The sequence below is a fragment of the Peromyscus eremicus genome, chromosome X, assembly GCF_949786415.1.
Source record: "Peromyscus eremicus chromosome X, PerEre_H2_v1, whole genome shotgun sequence".
Lineage (NCBI taxonomy): Eukaryota > Metazoa > Chordata > Mammalia > Rodentia > Cricetidae > Peromyscus > Peromyscus eremicus.
The window spans coordinates 30837743-30856834 of record NC_081439.1 but is presented as its reverse complement, the minus strand read 5'-3'; the positions used below and the strand labels follow the sequence as shown (position 1 = coordinate 30856834).

Here is a 19092-nt window from a genome sequence, read left to right as displayed (position 1 = left end):
ATTATTTGCTCATTTTTGGTTTGTTAACCTGATACAAACTAGTCATCTATCTGGGAAGAGGATTGAGAAAAGGCCTCCATCGGACTGGCCTATAGGCTAGTCTATGGTGAAATTTCTTGATTAATGACTGATGTAGGAGAGCACAGGGTACTGTGGGCAGTGTATCCCTGGGTATGTGTGTTCTGGGAGGTCTAAGAAAGATATGTGAACATGAGTTTGGACATCAAGGCAGTAAGCAGCACTCCTCTGTGGTCTCTGCTCAGTTCTTGCCTCCAGGTTCCCCCTCTGCTTGAGTTCCTGCCCTGCCTTTCCTCAATGATGGGCTGTGCTGTGGAAGCAAGCAGAAGGCAATCAAACCTTTTTCAACCATGTTGCTTTTAGCCATGGTGTTTATCATAGTACTAGAAAGGAAACTAGGACACATAGAGAAATCCATCTTATTTTATCATAAACTGCTGTGGGATGTTCTGTATGGCAAATGTGTTGCTGATTAGTCAATAAATAAAACACTGATTGGCCATTGGCTAGGCAGGAAGTATAGGCGAGACAAGGAGGAGAATAAAGCTGGGAAGTGGAAGGTTGAGAGAGAGAGACACTGCCAGCTGCCAAGATGACAAACAGCATGTGAAGATGCCGGTAAGCCACGAGCCACGTGGCAAGGTATAGACTTATAGAAATGGATTAATTTAAGCTTAAGAACAGTTAGCAAGAAGCCTGCCACGGCCATACAGTTTGTAACCAATGTAAGTCTCTGTGTTTACTTGGTTGGGTCTGAGCAGCTGTGGGACTGGCGGGTGAGAGAGATTTGTCCTGATTGTGGGCCAGGCAGGAAAACTCTAGCTACAATAAACATTCTTTTTTATTACAATAGGGCATTATAGTGATGTCCTTGAGATGGAGTTTTACTATGTTATTGAGGCTGATTTCAAATTCCTGGATGGAAGGAATCCTCCTGCCTCAGTCTTCTAAATAACTAAGAATACAGATATGTACCACTGTACCAAGATTCCATTGTACTGATTCTTTAAAAAATTAAAATCATGTAAGTATGTGACACCTCCTATGACTATTATTTCAGGATATATATAATGTGTTATGTAAAAAGTGTTGGGTCCCAAAAGACCGATATGGGGAAAAGAATCAGGTAGACAACAGTGTGTTTACATATTGAAAGCTAATTAAAGAAAAAATTAGAGAATTTGTAACATTTATGAAACTAGAAAATTGACTAATTACATACTGATTAAAATTTAAGGATGTCAAAGCATGGTGGTGCACGCCTTTAATCCCAACACTTGGGAAGCAGAGGCAGGTGGATCTCTGTGAGTTCAAGACCAGCCTGATCTACATAATGAGTTCCAGGACAGTCAGAGCTACACAGAAAAACCCTGTCTTGAAAAATCAAAATAAAAAAAAAAAAAACAAAAACAAACAAAAAAAAACAACAACAAAAAATTAAGGAATGAATTTTGATTCCCTAGCTGTTATTCTACATTTATTTGTGTGTATCTGTGTGTGTGTGTGTGTGTGTCTGTGTGTGCAAGTGCACTGTTTTACGTATAAATACAATAATTTTCTGGCAAAGCAGCCTCATTTCAAAATAACAAACATAAGAAACCACTGCATTTAAATACAAATAAAAAATATACAAAAATTAATTTAGATGGAGAGCCACAAAATTATTGTATTCAGATCATTCTCTTATCAGACTTTTAAATACAGATGTCAACAACTATATTATGAAAAGTGATGAACTAACTGAAAAGAATCTAAAAAAGTAATGTATACTGCAGGAGAAAAATGTGCTTTTTATATCAAGTGAACCTCAAAATAATTGTCAGAGTTCAGTCATTTGCTTAAAGTGCCTATTGTCCTAGGTATTGTGATGATTTCATTAACAACTGAGACATTTCAAAATAACAAGTTAAATTGTTTTTACTTGTTTAAAAATTCTATTCTAAAGCAGGTTTACCTGAATTCTATTAATGAAAACATGGAGAAATACAAAGCATCATCTTATTTTTACTCTGAACAAATTCTACTTAGGTTGCCTCATACATACCAGAATGCATGTTTAATACCTGTTTAATATATAAATTACTTTAACTCAACTATACCTTTAAATACATTATACCTAACAAATATATACTATACCTTTCATTAGTATTGTATACCTAATTCACTGATCACTCCAAATTTCACATTTATTTCATCATTTTTTATTACATTAAATTTTCTTTAGCGTTTAAATTACTGATTCACTAAAATATCACATTTCATAATTTAGATTAATAATATTTTTCAAAGAAAACAATTTTAAGGAACCAATTAACATCTGATAGATACGCAAGGGCTTAAGAGCTATAGGATCACAATGAATAAAATCTTCAAAGAAACACTTTGTCCTGGGGGAAATGAATTCAGGTTGGCAAGCTTAGCAGCAGGTGCCTTTACCCTCTGAGCCATCTACTGGCCCCCTTATCTCATCAACTACTAATATTAAATGTAAAGTTTTTGAGACATTTATAGGTTTGGTAAATGAGAAGCAAGTTATACGATATAGTGTTTGCAAAATACTTCAAAATATTAAAAAGAATATGTCATTCCAAGTAAGCTATAATTCTACAAGCTAGTTCTAACTATGATATTTTCAGTGTGAAAATGACTCCTGGAAAATATGATGCTTGAAAATACTGTATTTTTTCAGGTCAAACAATTTCTTTCCAATTTTGTAGGTATTATGTATGGCATTTATCAGCAAACACTTTGGTCATGTGTCAAAAGCAATCTTCAACTGAAGTCCAAATAAATGTAATCTCAAGTAACAAGTTTTTAGTACAAACAAACTCAAAAAATTATACCTAGGGCCAAACTAGAAAAATTAATCCTACATATTCCATAGGAGTCTATGTAACAATTTAACATGCAAATAATAACATCTGTTCTGATAGCTTGGAGGCAAGTGAGCATGCTTCTGGATAAGAAAGGCTTGAACCACTGTTCCAAAAAAGACTGCCACAAAGCTTATCCTGCCACCAATATGGAGGAAATAAAGCGGAAACATCTATCTATGACATACCATATAGCAGTGGTTCTCAATCTTTCTAAGGCTGCCACCTTTTAATACAGTTCCTCATGTTGTGGTGAACCCAACCATAACATTATTTTGTTGCTACTTCATAACTGTAATTTTGCTACTGTTATGAGTCATAATGTAAATATCTGATACACAGGATATCTGATGTTTGACCCCTGTGAAAAAGTTGTTCAGCCTCAAAGGGGTCATGACCCACAGGTTGAGAAATACATCCATATAGGCTCTATACCATATGAAATGTGTTTTTTATGAAAGTTCTAGTAGTATTAAAAGTTAGTATTGGGATTACTGAATTTCTATATTTTGAGCAAAATTAGCTGACATTCTACATTTTGTATTTTATATGTGTTTGGGATTACTGAATTTCTATATTTTGAGCAAAATTAGCTGACATTCTACATTTTGTATTTTATATGTGTTTAATATCTTCATGCGCTGTTTTGAAAACTAAAATATAAATAAAACATGCAAAATTAAAACACAAATTTTCTGCTCTGGAAGGAGGAAAAATCACAAGGATCCAGTACTGTTAAACTTTTTAAAAATAATACAAATAGTTGAAGAAAATATATAGCATAAGAAGTAACTCCTACACACACATATAGTACACATAAAAATTTAACAAATAGATTCTTTAAATTGATCATTCAGAGTTATTTTAGGTTACTATTTAAGTTTTGATTACATTATAACCACCTCCTTAGAAAATGGATTCTATGATAATCTTTGATAAACAATGTGATAAAAGTATGACTCTCCCCATTTTCAGTTTGATTTCAAATTGGGAATAAGAAATAAATAAGCTCATTTGGAGAAACCTTATCTATTATTAAATATTAATAAATATTAAGTAATAGAAATGATATATGAAAACTACATGTCTAAGTAGTTATTGAAAAGCAGAAATCAAGAAGATTAACAAACCATGATAAAATAAGAAATCTTTTGATCACTTAAATATAAATGGAAGGGCTAATGTTACTGGCACTTATAATAAATTGCACAATTGTGCTACTAATAAACAATAAAAAAGGAAATAAAAAGTAAGATCCAGGATTTAAGTCAGACTTAAATTCTGTTACTTATTGTAGGTACTATTGAACAAACATGTTGTAAATTTGCTTTGAAATAACAGATGTTTATGAAACAAAATAAAAAGTTCAAATAAAGAACAAAATTGGATATCGAGCAATATTTTAAAAGGCAACTAGCATAATATAATGTGTTCTTATATATCACTGTATGTAAAGACTATCCAATTTATCTGAAAAGACTAATGTGTAAGAACATTAATGTCAAGTAAATATATAATAGACATGTGTATAATATTTAACAAATATTTTATATACATTAATATTAAAGTAACTTTTAGTTTACTTAATATAACTTAGCTTCTGAAAAATTTTAAATTGTTCCAAAATATTCTACAGATGAACACAAATTTTACTTAATTTAAATTTTAATGAATTGATGTTAAGTATTAGTAAATCTTGAAATTAGATGAAGATAATGCAAACTTACATTAGATTTTTTATAACTTTAAAATAAAAAAGACACATGAACTATGAACCAATAGCTGAGGAGCCCCCATGGAACTGGATCAGGCCCTCTGGATAAGTGAGACAGTTGATTAGCTTGAACTGTTTAGGAGGCCCCCAGGCAGTGGGACTGGGACCTGTCCTTAGTGCATGAGCTAGCTTTTTGGAACCTAGGGCCTATGCTGGAACACTTTGCTCAGCCTGGGTGAAGGGAGGAGGGGACTGGACCTGCCTCAACTGAATCTACCAGGCTGAGCTGAATCCCCAGGGGAGTCCTTGCCTTGGAGGAGTTGGGAATGGGGAGTGGATTGGTGGGAGGGAAGGGGGGGTGGGAGGAGGGAGGACAGGGGAATCCGTGGCTGATATGTAAAATTAAATTAATTATAAAATTTAAAAAAATTAGCAAAAGAGGAATGAAAATTTTGATTAAATAAAGAACAATATAACAAAAAAACTGTTCAGAAACACATACACATGCATGTTTTCACCTGTCTTATTGCCCCAGCGACCTTAGCAATAAAAATGAGCTTTCTGTTAAAAAAAAAGCTTTAAAATTTAAATATTTTACCTTAAAATAGTGAATATTTGCTTGTAAGTAAAATCAAGATACAAGTGTAAATCATAATTCTGTAACATTATCTAGGACATTATGGAGGACTCCAAGGAAACAGTGTCATCCGGACACAACAGGACTGATGCACATATGAACTCACAGAGACCTTGGCAGCACGCACTGAGCCTGCACAAGTTCAAGGCAAATGGGTCCCAGCACTGGGATGGGGAGGCAGACATGATCTCCCATCCCTAACCAAGAAGGGATTGACATCTGCTTGCAAAAAGGAAAAATTAGTTTTCTCCAATGGAGTCTCATTGGGAATACTAACCACACTTAAGGGTAGCCCACATGCCCAACAGTAGAAGGCCAACACAAATGAATTCATTGGTATTTTTGTAGACTTTTTATGTCATATTGTTTTGTTGGGGCATTTTTTCATCTTGTAGGTCTTCTGCTTGTATATTATGGTTTCTGATTTTATGTTTTTATGGGTTTGTTTTCTTTTTGTTGTTTGGGTGTGTATGTGCTTCTTGTGTTTTTTCTTTGTTTTAATTCTGGCATTGGTTTTTTGTGTGTGTTTACCTAGTTTTCTAAAGAAAGAGAGAAAGGAGGAGCAGGAGTTGAGTGGGTAGGAAAGTAGGGAAGAACTGGAAAGAGTTGGGAGAGATGAAAGTATGATCAGAATATATCATTGTATGAATAATTCTTTCAATAAAGTGTAAAAAATCAGCATGCCTATGGTAAGGTCTTAAAATTTCACTTAAGATGACATGCATTAATAACTTTAAATTGAGAGGAAATACTTTATTAAGAAACTCTCTAGTAGTGTTTATATATTAGCACATAACTCTCAAGAAATCTACATGGGGCACATTCATTCAACAAGCTATATTTTATATTGAGTCTTCTATATATGATTACAAAATAACCTCTAAAAGTTAGACAAAATAAACATGCATGTACTTTAAAATATTAAAATTATTCTTAGTCAAAGAAAGGAGGAAAGACAGAAAATTACAAAAAAATATGAATGTAAAAGTATCTTAAGTATCTTAATTCTTAATAGTAAAATGTAAGTTCCATATTAAAAATAATAATGAAGATAATATATTTCATTAAAAGGAGATATTTTTCCAATTATGTACTTAAATAAGTCAATTTTATTTTCACCATTAAAAAATACATTTAATTTTCTTGTATAGGCTTTTATTAACACTTACATAGAAACTAAAAAGCCTAAAGTTTTCTACCAATGCTAGTCTCTCATATGCTCTCAAATATAGAGTTCTTTCTAAAATATAAAATGGTGAAATAATCAGGATATTTGAATGAAGGAAAATAAATGTTTAGAAAAGGTATGTTTCAATTTTTAAACTAAGTATTTCTTTATAGGTACTTGCATACAGTGCTATCATACTTAAATTAGAAAGTATCTGTATCATATTTATAATAGCTATGGCATAAATACCAGTGTCATTCATTCACTCATTGAAATTAATATTTCTTAATGAAACAAGTCTAAACCATGATTTAGGACTTTCAATTGGGTAGACCTAACACAACTAAAAAATATGGATAATACAACCCTATCTTAGTCTGTATTCTGGCATACAGAATGCACGTTGGCAATGAAGTATACATTAAAGCACTATAAGGGACTTTATGTGCATGCATTGTCATTTAGGAAAGCAGATTTGCTGACAGACCAATAATCGGAAAATAAATTTATTCCTTCACTCAACAAATATTTTCTGACTGTATATATTACCACATACTGTTTCATACATTATTACATAAAATATGTAGGGTTCCTGCCTTCATTCAGTAGAGCAGCTAGACATTAGTTAAATAATCATATGAATTAATAATAAAATACAATTGGCAAATGGGACATAGGAACATACAACTAAAGATTTTTATGAGATTTGGGGAAGATGGGAGGGAAGACTTTTCTGATGTGGAGGAAAAATTGAGCCCTGAAGGAATAATTGACCTTAATAACGTGAAGAAAAGAGTAAAGTATATATAAAGTCCAAAGGCCTAGTGGTGGGCAAACCAAAAGGACTGAGGCATCCAGTATAGCTGCTGTCTGTCATGAGGCTTACCTCACACAGTAATTAAACTGAAGAGTCTCTTAGGTCATGTTAAGGACTTTGACCTCTAGCCTAAAACACTGAAAAGCCATTTAAAAGGAGGGTGGGCAGAAGAAGGGAGAGGATATGATCAGCGAAGAATCATTCTTAAGGAGTTCATTGTGGCTGTAGGTTTATGGATCACACAAAATTAAGATGCTATAATTATCATGACCTTAACAGAAAAAGTCAAAAATTTGCCCTCTGCAATGATAGTAAAAAAGACAAACACATAGTACATTAAATTTACCTTTCCAAAGCCAACTACCACTTCTCAAACTTTTCCACTGATGTCTCCATAATTGCTGAACAGTGTACTCCTAACCCTAGGAGGTCTGAGGAACGCAGCTTTAAACAGCCCGCTGTAAGCCTAAAATTCCTGAAATCATATCAATTTTGCTTTTTGCATCATAGATGCAAAATTCATACCTGTTTTAATTTAAAATCATATTTAAGTTTTTTAAACAAAAATGAGCTATTCAGCTTTTGATCATTCGCCTTTCACACTCAAAGAAATATACCATTTTCAAGCACAGACCTATGTTACTCATGGAAACTGGATTCACTCACTGAATGTTATACAACACAATGATTCCACATTAAAGACTATACTTCCTGTTTTCAGACATTAGACAACTATAAAAATCATCAACAAATTTTACACTCCACTTTTTCCAAATCACTTGCTCTCTATTGCCCTTTTTAAATGATTTCAGCTCTGTTATCCTACTACTCAACAGAAACAAACACTGCTTCTTTCAAATAAGCCCAATGTGTCAAGTACTGTAAAGAAGTTGCATTGGAACCTAAAAGTCATTAGGAACAAATTAAGCTCTAATCCGAGGTTGTGCTGCTATAAATGAAAATGATAATTTATCACTGCTTTAAGAACAGTATTAATATTCAAAAGCCTAGTTTCGTTTCTCACATAAGAATTTGGATCAGTAAAATTCTAAATATCCAACACTATGTTAATGAGGTAATTAATCTTCAAAATAACTACTTTAACATTATTTCCAGAGTATTCCTCAGAAACAGATTTGAAACAGCTGTCCCAATTCAATACACATTCTTTGTGGGCTGAGTTTTGGCAGGCAAAGTTTTCTAGTGTGGTATTTCTTTCAACTCAGGACATGCTGAGAGCTTTCTTGTCTTTCTCATATGCAGATTTGTTCTTGTACTTTTGTCACCTCCTCACACCCCTCCCTCACTTTCCCTCTCCTGCCCACTTGCCCACTTCAACAGACACACCCAGAGAAACTCCTTCAGCTCACACTCCGTACTGCAGCTCCAGACTCTCTGGATGCACCTCCTACATGAGGATACTTTTCTTTTAGAGTACACTTTAAGTAAATAGTTCATAGACTTGCTAAAAACCCCATCCTCTCCTTAGGTCCCTTCTTGGTTCACAAACCTATCATCTCTTTTAATCAGTGTTTGCATATATAACACAAACATTCAAAAACTTTCTAAGTGTACTAGTTGGTTTTTGTCTGTCTTTGTCCTGGGTAGGTTTTTTTTTTTTTGTTTTTTTGTTTTGTTTTAATGACATTGTTGTTGCTTACAGAGGATGACTTCTTTAAAGCAGAGAAGCAGAGAATATTTTTTAATCCATTAAAACACCTTCCATGCAGATGTACTCAGTAAATAATACCCAAGGACCAGAATATAATTATGTAATTAGTTGCTTTCTTCCTAATCAGGACTAAATTTGTGAATGTTAGAAATCAAATGTCAATGACAATAGAAATCAAGTATTTCTTGTGAACTACACTTATCAGAACGTAAATGTCTTTTTTTTTTTTACATAAAATAACAAGAATTCCCATTAGGAAAAAACAAAGCAAAACCATTGAATACAAAGTAGATGATTGCTGTGCCTATCAAATCACCTTGTATTCAAAAAATGGATCAAATTTTCAAGTGATAGGAACAATGTGATCAATTATGTTTAACATCTTTTCCTTACAGCATGTACAGTTTTGAGTTCTTGCCGTAAATGTTTCTGATTTCTTTCTCTCAATTCAATTTAACTCAAAATGTTGATAATTTCCTTTATATGATTAAGATACATTTCAACTTAAGCTCTAATGTCCTATAAGGGGAGGAAAAGAATCATTAACCACCTGTCAAGGTTTTTTTTTTTTTTTTTTTTTAGCAGATATAGTCTCTTCTTCACATTTATACTGAATAGACATCATGTAATCAATACATTTCTCTCTATCATAGGATTGCATGCAAAACATTAGGTTTGGTTTTTTTTTTTTTAAACACCTAAAATAATGTATTTCATTTTCTATCCTCAAGATGGCTGAGTCATCAGTACAGAAACCAGAAGGCAGGAACTACTCGAACAAAATGTTTCATTATGATCAAGAAAGAGTAGGACAGTTAATTGTGGGATAGGTTAAAGACTCTTAAAATTTTAGATTATTTTGGCATTTATAACACTGCAAGATTGATTAGCATTAAATCCCAGAAATCATAAAAAAGACCAGCTAAGTGGGCCTTCTGCTTTGCTCTGAAGATGATAGTCATTTTATTTAAACCAGAAAGAGATTAAAGCTCACTAGAAGGGAAATGGTCCTAGAAAAGAACTTGGGCGTACGGATATTTTGCATTAGTCTCAAAGCTCAGAAAGTTATAAAAGGAAGAGTAGAATTACTTGATATAAGATGGACAGGGAAATTTAATAATAAAATTAGTAAAGGAACATTTAAGTGTTCAGAGGTTTTTGTTATATTTCAGTGAAAAAATACACAAAACAGGGACTCATGTAACTATAGATTAGAAGTATTTCTAGGATTATCGAATAAACAAATAGGAACTGAAAGATAACATATTTTAGATTAATAGGTTCAGCAAAAAATTAGAAAGTTACTGGCTTACTTTATTGTCTACGACTTTTCTCAGTCACTTGCTTGCCTTTGTTGATTTTGAAAACGCCTGCTTTAAGACTTTATCAAAACTCTAAGATTACTGAACATACTTTCCAATTGAAGAAGGTTGGCTTCAAGTGCTAATAAAGGGGAAGAGTATATTGATTTTCTCCAACAGTAATTTTATAAACTTAATTTTTGGTTAATGTAAAAGTTTATGAGCTATCACTAAATATCCAGAAGTACTACAAAAATAATCTGGAGTAAAGTCTTTATTTTACTGACCCATAAGTAGATCATGCATTGTATATTTACTTCAACTAACAATGACAATGTGCAATATCAAATATTCATTGCCGGCAGAAAATTTGACCAGTACTGTATTTACAAAGAGTGCATGAGCAACTTACATTTTTGCTAAAAATTAATATATACATTTTATATTGGTATCTCCTTCAAATACATTTAACTAAAAACAATAGATCAAAATGAATTGTCACATTAATGGTCCTTCCTAAAACAATCTTGAACATATGCTGTGAAAGCTCAATAGTTATTTTTCTCCTTCATTTCCCTCTTTGATGACTTACTTTCTATATAATTTCTATAAATTGTCTGGAATCATAAATGACTCCAGAACTAATGGTACCTTTTTCCTTCTTAGTAAATAAAAAAAAATCCTGGAAAGAATATGAAGTATGTGCCTTACTAAAAACAGTATAGGGAGCTATGATTGTGACCAGCTGAAAGCTACAAGTATTAAGGATGATGAAGCTGGCACACAAGAAATATACTCTCAAGAACTCCCAGCATGTTGCAATTATTGAAGTCTTACTCAGTTTTTTAGGGGCTGGGGATTTAGCTCACTTGATGCTTACCTAACCTGTAGGAAGACCTGAGCTTAATCTCAAGCACCACATAAAACCAAGAGTGGTGTAGCATATGCCTGTAATCCCAGTTCTGGGGCAGTGGAAAAAGCAGGATCAGAAATTCAAGGTCATGCTTGGGTACACAGAGTTCAAGGCCAGCCTGTGCTATCTGAGATCCTTTTTCAAACAACAAAGTGTTGTTAATGTTTTAGTACTGGCTTTATAACACTATATATAAAAACATTAAGCAAGGTTTAATCATTTCAAAGCTATCAGCTAAATTAGCAGTTTGGCTTTCAAACATTTCTGCAACTGAGGAAAGTGTGAAAACTATTTTTGTCTCTTGTTAAAGTTTCCTGGGGGAAAAGAGTAGAGAAAATTAACTAAGGTAACATTATCAGGGGCAAGTTGGGGAAATGTTCATTTCCTCCAACTATTATTTAAAAATCTCCTTTTCTGATACAATCTCAAATTTATATGACTACCACAGAAACTTTAACAATAAGCAGTTTGGGACTCAGCAGCAGCTAACTGGGACCTGCCACTCTGCCACTTTATCCAGGCGTTTGTTATACAAAGGAATGTAAGCTCTACCTCACTTACCGAACTGGTCTTTTCAAGCTGGAAATGTGTCACCAACAGGTACAAAAACAAGTTATCCAACTGAAATGTCATGTGAAGTTAAAAAATTACAGCAAATAGTCTTTACCAAAGTTCAAAGAAACTGCATTTTGTTTGCACTGGAGAGATATTTAAAGGACTAGTGTACTGGAAAACTAATAACGTGTGTCAGATTACATACATCATCTGTTGTGCTTGCTTCAGGGGACCTAAAACAGTGGAGACAAGGGAAAATGCAAGAATGTAACTGGGTGGGAGGTAAAGAAGATGGAGTACGCAGCACTCATTACAGGCAGCATGGGAATTTCTAGAAGGCAATCCATGGAGGTAATCTGACTCCCATGAAGCCAAGACACCTTTTCTCTGAATACTGTTGCAGACTTAAATTAAACTCATCTTTTAGACAAATTCAAAGTAATAGTTTTAATTAAGCATTCTTACTTCCTGTGAATACTGTCTTCCATGACTGAGAAACTGAAAGATTTTTTCCCCCGAGGAGTGTGAGTGTGTGTGTGCGAGTGCATGTGTGTGTGTGTGTGTGTGTGTGTGTGTGTGTGTGTGTTGGGGAGGGGTTAATGGGAATCTGGGAAGCTGGATTTTTAACAGCAAATATGGAAAGAGAACACGCAGCAGAAAAGATGAGCCATTGCTGGACTTTGTCTTAGTCATCTTTATAACCCCCATGACACCCAATGCACTGCACACAGGGGGCAGTGGATAAATAATGAACTAGGTTTAATTCAATTCACTTGCACTTACACTGTGCTTTGCAGTTACAAAGCATTTTCCCCACATATTAGATAAGAAAAACAAAGTAAGTGAGGAGTAGCAGGGCAAATCAGTGAGAAAAGGAAGCAAAACAGATAAAGGGAAATCCAGAAGAACAAGCAAACGTCCGAAAATGTGGGGGAAAAAAAGGGGAGAATTGAGTTTCTCCCTACTACTTTCAATACCTTCCAATCAACCACCCACCTTCCATTTTCAAGTACGTGGAGCTTAGAAAGTCTGACTGCTAAGCAAGACTTAGAAAAGGGGCTCCTTCATCTTTGGAAAGGACATTTTCAGGCATAAGACTTGGAGTCTACGTATATTAAGTTTGTGTGCTCGGGTACCACCCCAAACAAAACTCTAATATTTTCCAAGCCTTCTCCAAGCGTGTCCAAGAATCTTTTATTCCAAGCCAGGCATTCCTTTCTCAGAGTTCGGTCAGGGGATGGATTGGAGAGCTTCCCTACAAGCCCCTCAACTCTGACAACAGAGGGAGATAGTGAGACAGGAAAGCCCAAAGACTAGAGAAAAAGACCATATTTGCGACTAGGAGGAGGGTGAAGGTTTGAAATCGGTTATTAGAAATTGTCGGGAGTCGGGGGAGCCTTCAAGATGGAAGAAAGGAGAGAGTACTTGAATGCGCACCACTTTAAACCCGACGTTGAGTCCTTAACAAGAAGCAGCGAGAGGTCTAAAGCCTCCACATACCTCAACCTAGGAAAGGAAAGGATATACTAGGGAGTGCGCAGGAGGGAACCTACATGTATCAGCAGGGATGCTGTCCCAAGGGAAGCATGTATTTTCTCTCCCCCAAAGTAGCGCTCCCCCTTCTCGATCATCCTCAGCCCAGCTTGGAGGGGCTTCCCACCTTCCACCCCGAGCAACTGCATCCTGACCCCATTATGCGGGCTTAAAAGTTGCCAGGAGAGTTGGCACTGGGGAAGGCACTTGGCAGGGCGAAACCTAGAAGGGGCCTCAGGTTTCCAGGAACAAAGGGACTGGGGAAGGGGCAACCGTGAGAATAGGTCCCGAGGGCTCCTCCCATAGCTGGGAAACAAGGGTCGCCGTGTCCTCCCGGCCCGAAGGCGTCGAGGGAAGCGGGAAGCGGCTAAGATGCGCCGGGATTCCACCGCCCTGCTTCCAGCTTCAACCAGGTGGCGCCCGCCGCTCTCTCGCTCCCCGCGCCCCTCTGGCTGAAGACAAAAGGAGCCCAGGGTCCCCGGGCCCCCATCAGAGCCCGAGGACCCCGTCCATCCCAGCGAGGACCTTTAGCAGTCGGCTGGAAGCACCCAGGACGGGTTGTGCCATGGTGGGCGCCCCTCCCTCGTACCGGGACCCCTTGCCCCAGTGTCGCCTCGCCCTCCCCACAGAGGGCATTACCTTTCATCCAGTCCACTACTTGACTCGGAGACCATTTGCTCACTGGTTCCATGATCAGAGCCATGGGCGGCGGGGTTGGTGCCGCGTGGGACGCGGAGCTCGGACAGAAAGCGAAGTCCGTAGCCCGAGGCGCCCTCAGGTGGGGTCGGTGGCCGGCCGCAGCCTCCCGGGGTGGGCGGCGCGGAGAGGGCGGCTTTTGTGTGGCGGTCCCGAGGCTGGAGCGTCGGAGGCGACCGCGGTGGGAGCGGCGACGGCAGGGGAAAGGCGCTGGGGTCGGCTCGCTCCGAGCCCTGGCGGCGGCCGCTGCCGCAGCCTCCGCCGCTCAGCCCCGGGTGTGCGTCCCGCGGGGGCTTCAGTTCATGGCTCGAGCCGCCGAGGGTCGCGGCGGGGAAGGAAAGGAGGCGCCGGCGCAGCGCCGCAGCCAACTTGCCCGCTCGCTCGCCTGGCGCGCGGGAGTGGAGCCCCCGGCACGACGAGCCGCCCGGCGGAAATGACGAGGGGCCTCCTGCCACCCAAAATATCTCTCCGCAGCCCTCGGGTGCGGGGCGCGCGCTCCACGAGCCCCCCGCCCGCTCGCCGCCGCGCGGTCCCGCCCCCAGGGCCGACAGCCGGCGCGCGCGGGGCGTGTGCGCGTGCGTGTGCCGGCGCGCGCGCCCGGGGCCGGAGTTCTGCCAGACAGGCGGCCAGGTGCGAGCAGCTCACACTCTGGCCCTCCCGCCCCGGGGGGGCCGCACTCCGCCAGACCCCGAGCCCGGAGGGCGTGTGCGGTGGAGCCGGTAGCGGCGGCGACCCAGGCTTGAGCTGAAGTCTGATTGAGCCTGGGGTGGGTTAATCAGTCAGGTGCGGCGGCAGGGGCATGGCTCCCAGGGGCCTCCCAGGAGACTCGGTAGCGAGACGGGCCGCCCCACTAGTTGAACCTACGGCCGAGGTAGTGTAGGAGGGTACCGTAGGCCCCCCCGCCCGCCACCGAGGGGAGGGGACGCCGCTGAACTACTAGGGTGACAATGGGAGCCCTGGCTTTGCTCGCAGTCGCCTTCGCGGCTGCAGAGTAGGTTCCCGAGGTGACTTCCTTGGACCTAAGCGCCCCTGCGGAAAACCGGGGTTTCCGTAGACGGAACCTGGCTCTAGCCAGAAACGCCTAGATGGCCCGTGCTGTCGGATCTCCCCTGGCTGCTAAAAGGGACCTGGGAAGTCAGAGCAGTCAACGGCAAGCTGCTCCAGGTGATTCTGAGAAGCTTCCCCCACCCCTACACGTGCCTTTTCCAAGCCTCTGCTTCAGGTTTTCGGCCGATTCCTTCAACACAGGGTCCCGATATCTATTCCACATGATGTCATTTTGCGTTCAGATGTTCTTATATAAGAACCAGAGAGTAATAATGGGATTTAAAGTTAGTGACAAATTGCAAACATGATGTTTCACATATTGTTTGCTTCAAAAATCTATGCAGGCTTCTATGTAACATTTAGTAAAATACAGTTTGCCTAATGAGGCTTCACTTTCAATGACAATTCTAGTAGCAAACTCTACCACCATTATAGTTTTTTTTCTCCGTATAATTCTTAAAGAGCTACATTAAGTAAACAAGAAACTCCTTTTATTTCTATAATCATTTCAATAATGTCAGTAAATCATGCCAGTTCCTACCGTAGCCATTTTGTCTAACTCAATTTTATGAAATACAGAATGTCACTTTCTTCAGTTGGCATGAATTAACAGCCCCACCACAGAGAGAGAGAGAGAGAGAGAGAGAGAGAGAGAGAGAGAGAGAGAGAGAGAGAGAGAGAGAGAGAGAGAGAGAGAACAAGAACAGTAGCTGATAAAATATTGATGTTTTCATGCTACTGGTACAAAACAAATAAAATTTAAGAAGCTTGTGCTGATACTTGTTTAGTAATAACCCAAACTTCAAAATATACACAAAAATTTTTAAAGAAATTTAATTACACAAGTTATGTTATCAAAATATTACTATTAATAATAACACAAATTTTATCAAGCAAAGTGTTAAATATAGTCACTTTTTGTTTTATTCCAGCCTCATACTAGCTCTACTATTAGCCACATTTTACAGCTGAGATTTTAGCTCTCACATTCACTTCCTATTCCCTAGATATTACTCAGTTACATAAATGTTAAATAAATTAGTGAATAGTTCCTTAAAAGGTCAAATTTATCTGAGATCATGATGCATGATTATAACAGCAAGTTCATTCTAGAATCTCAACTTTGAAAATGAGTGTCATAAAATGAGCAATTATAGTGAAAGAGAGGTCCACTGAAGATCTACTGGATGCATTTCATCAAACTTAACCACGAAGAAGGCTGAGACTCACCGTGAATTTTCCTAATCTATACCTAACCAGAAATGGTAAGAATATAGAGCATGACCAAATTTGGTGGCACCAGTAAGTTGCAGGTTGAAAGACTAGGCTTCTGTGACAGCAACCATACTGTGAATCATAGTGAAAGCAAGTGCACATTGAGATATCACTTACCTAATGGAGCAGGCTATCAAGACAAATGTCACACGCCAAGATTAGTCAGATAGAGATGGCGATAGATAGATAGATTATAGATAGATAGATAGATAGATAGATAGATAGATAGATAGATAGATAGATGGCTACATTAATTGAAATTATGTGACAAGGCCATTGGCAAAGAAAATGAGAAAGAAAAGAGAATTTTGAGGAAGACCCTATATGAGGCTGAAGGAATACATAGTCCCTTCCAATTTATGTTACAGTTAGGCATTTATGTTTTTCTCAATCATGTAAAATGACTTTGAAACTAAATCTGAATCTAAGAATGAACCAAAATGTGAGTGTAGATTCCTACTGTCTTAACAGATTGCATCATGGCCTTAAGCGTTTCTCTTAACTTCTCCTCCCTTTTACTCCTCCATGAAATATAGCATTTGACTTTGACTTTGACAATATAATCAGCATAAATCATTTCACTTAATCTCTTCAGAACATAACAGGCTTTTCATTTTAAGTATTCTTGATTTGGGTAGGGGAGAAAAAGAAAAGGATTAAATCATCACTGCTCTTATTCTTTTATTCTTAACTACAAATGACTCAGCTGAATCTTTCTGGCATTTTTCTTTCCAGGACTGTTCAAATAAACTACCATTTATGTACTCTGCCTATTACTCAGAATTTAACATCTTCCCCACTTTTTTGTGCACATAGTGTAGTAGATCTCTGTAAAAACCCGGGCAACTTAATGTTGCCTTCTCTTAGTGAACAATATAATCTTTAAAGATTAGGAGTAAAGTATGTTGTAATAAACATATGCAAAAATACAATGAACTAATTGGTATGATGTCACACATTCTTCAACAGGATAGATTTAAATGCCAAACTATGAACCTTTGGGAAAAGCCTCAGATTCTTTTTTAATTGAGGCAGAGTAGAAATATTAAGTTAATTAAATTAATTGGATATATACTTTTTGAGATATTTGCAACCATATCAAAACAAATCACTTGAAATGATATTTTTAATCTATTATTTTTTGAATAATGTCAGTCTAATTTATGACTCTGGTTGTTAACACTTTGTCCCTCCAGATTTCAAAATAAAAATGAAAATCCCTTAACTAAAATATCCTGTTAAGATTCTAGAGTGCAATGTGGTTTTAATTGGCTATAAATGAAGAATTTACAAATAGTTCTCTAACTAATCTTATTTTTAGGAATTATGACAGCTAGGAAGGGAGTCTTCCACTGGAAGAAGGACTTTTAAGCCTTTGTCTCTTTGGAGCTAAAGAGAGAATATAAATGTTTTCTAAATTGGGCTTATAGGGATCTTATTTTTACTTACCATTTATTTTGCAAAGATACTTTGAATTACTATGCAAGATATATTTTAGTAATTTCACTTATTTAACATTTGGATAAAATAACATTCAGAAGCTCTTCTGGTGGATGTTTCCAGTTGGCTTGGATTTATTTTTTGATACTGCAATATTGATTTCTTGTCTTTTTTGAGATTGGGTCTATATAGCCCAGACTGATGTGAAAGTCACTCCGTAATCAAAGTTGGCCTTGAATTCTTCAGCTCTCCTACCTCAGACTCTCAAGTGCTGGGAATACAGGTATGTACTACCATGCCCAACTTCTTACTTTCTTAATAAGCAATGTCTTCTCATGTTAATTTATCCCTTTTACATTTTATTTTTGAATAACACTGATCACTAAAACATTAAGAGAACAATTAAGCAAGATAAAATAACAACCTCCTCTTTTCCTCAGTTTGTCATAGACAGTGCTTGTAATTTCAAAAGCAGGTATATTATACTTCAGCAATTCTGATAAGATTAATAATTATTAAAAAGTACTTATTGTTCCCAAGAATAATGTAAAAATCTTATTCCAGAGAAAGGTTAGTGAAATTTCTGTAATACTGTTGGTATTTCCGGTATAATTCACCTAACAGCTATCAATTAAGATCTAAAATCTCTAATAGCAACCTACGTTTCCAATCATCAGAGAAACAAGTATGAAATAACCTTCATTGTAAATAGGCCTCAGTACACCTCTCCAGGCCAAATCTCCCTTTAGAGTGAATGGGGAGAAAGAGCACCGAGGGATGATAATTAAATTAGTAGAATAATTTCTTTGTTGTTGTGCCTCAAAGGTAAGCTGTATTAAATCAAGCCTTGTCCTTTTCAACCAAGATTTACAGCAATCCTTTCTAAGTGACGAGAAATTGGCCTGAGTTGAGGTTGTCTGGAGGGGGGTGTTTAAGGGTTCTTTCCAATACTGTCCCCTGCTGCATTAATCACAATCTAACAAAAACCTTAGAGCCCACCAAGATTAGTTTCCTTAATGCATAAATCCCTAGCTCACCGGGGAAGTTTCTAATGCACTTAGCAGACATTAGTGAAGGGCATATAAATTTGCTATTCAATATTTTTTGAGCACCATCAAAAATGCTGGGCTCAAGTTCTATCCTTTGATCAGAAAAATTATCTTAATTTTATATATATGGATGGCCAAAATACTCATATGTTGGTAGGGGAAATAAAAATTTTACAATTCATTTAACAGGATAATGTGATAGGTACAAAGATAGATATGCCTACTACTAAGCAAAGAGGAGAATTTAACTGCTATAAAGAATACTACATGGAGGACTGAGTGCTCAATTTAGACCTTAAAGGATAAGCAGTTAAGCAGCAATGCAGGAAAGGACTTTTAGACAAACTGTGGTCAAGGTTATATAGCATTTTATATAGGTCCCTG

The 19092-nt window shown here is 37.4% G+C and overlaps 1 protein-coding gene across 1 annotated transcript in view; it reads right to left on the bottom strand.

Moving 5' to 3' along the window:
• Cnksr2 (connector enhancer of kinase suppressor of Ras 2) overlaps positions 1-13904 on the bottom strand; it is a 237507-nt gene extending 223603 nt beyond the window's left edge. Inside the window, exon 1 of the mRNA XM_059251058.1 lies at positions 13841-13904. Coding sequence (XP_059107041.1) covers positions 13841-13904 — 64 coding nt within the window. The remainder of the gene's footprint in view (positions 1-13840) is intronic.
• Between the last annotated feature and the right edge of the window lie 5188 nt (positions 13905-19092).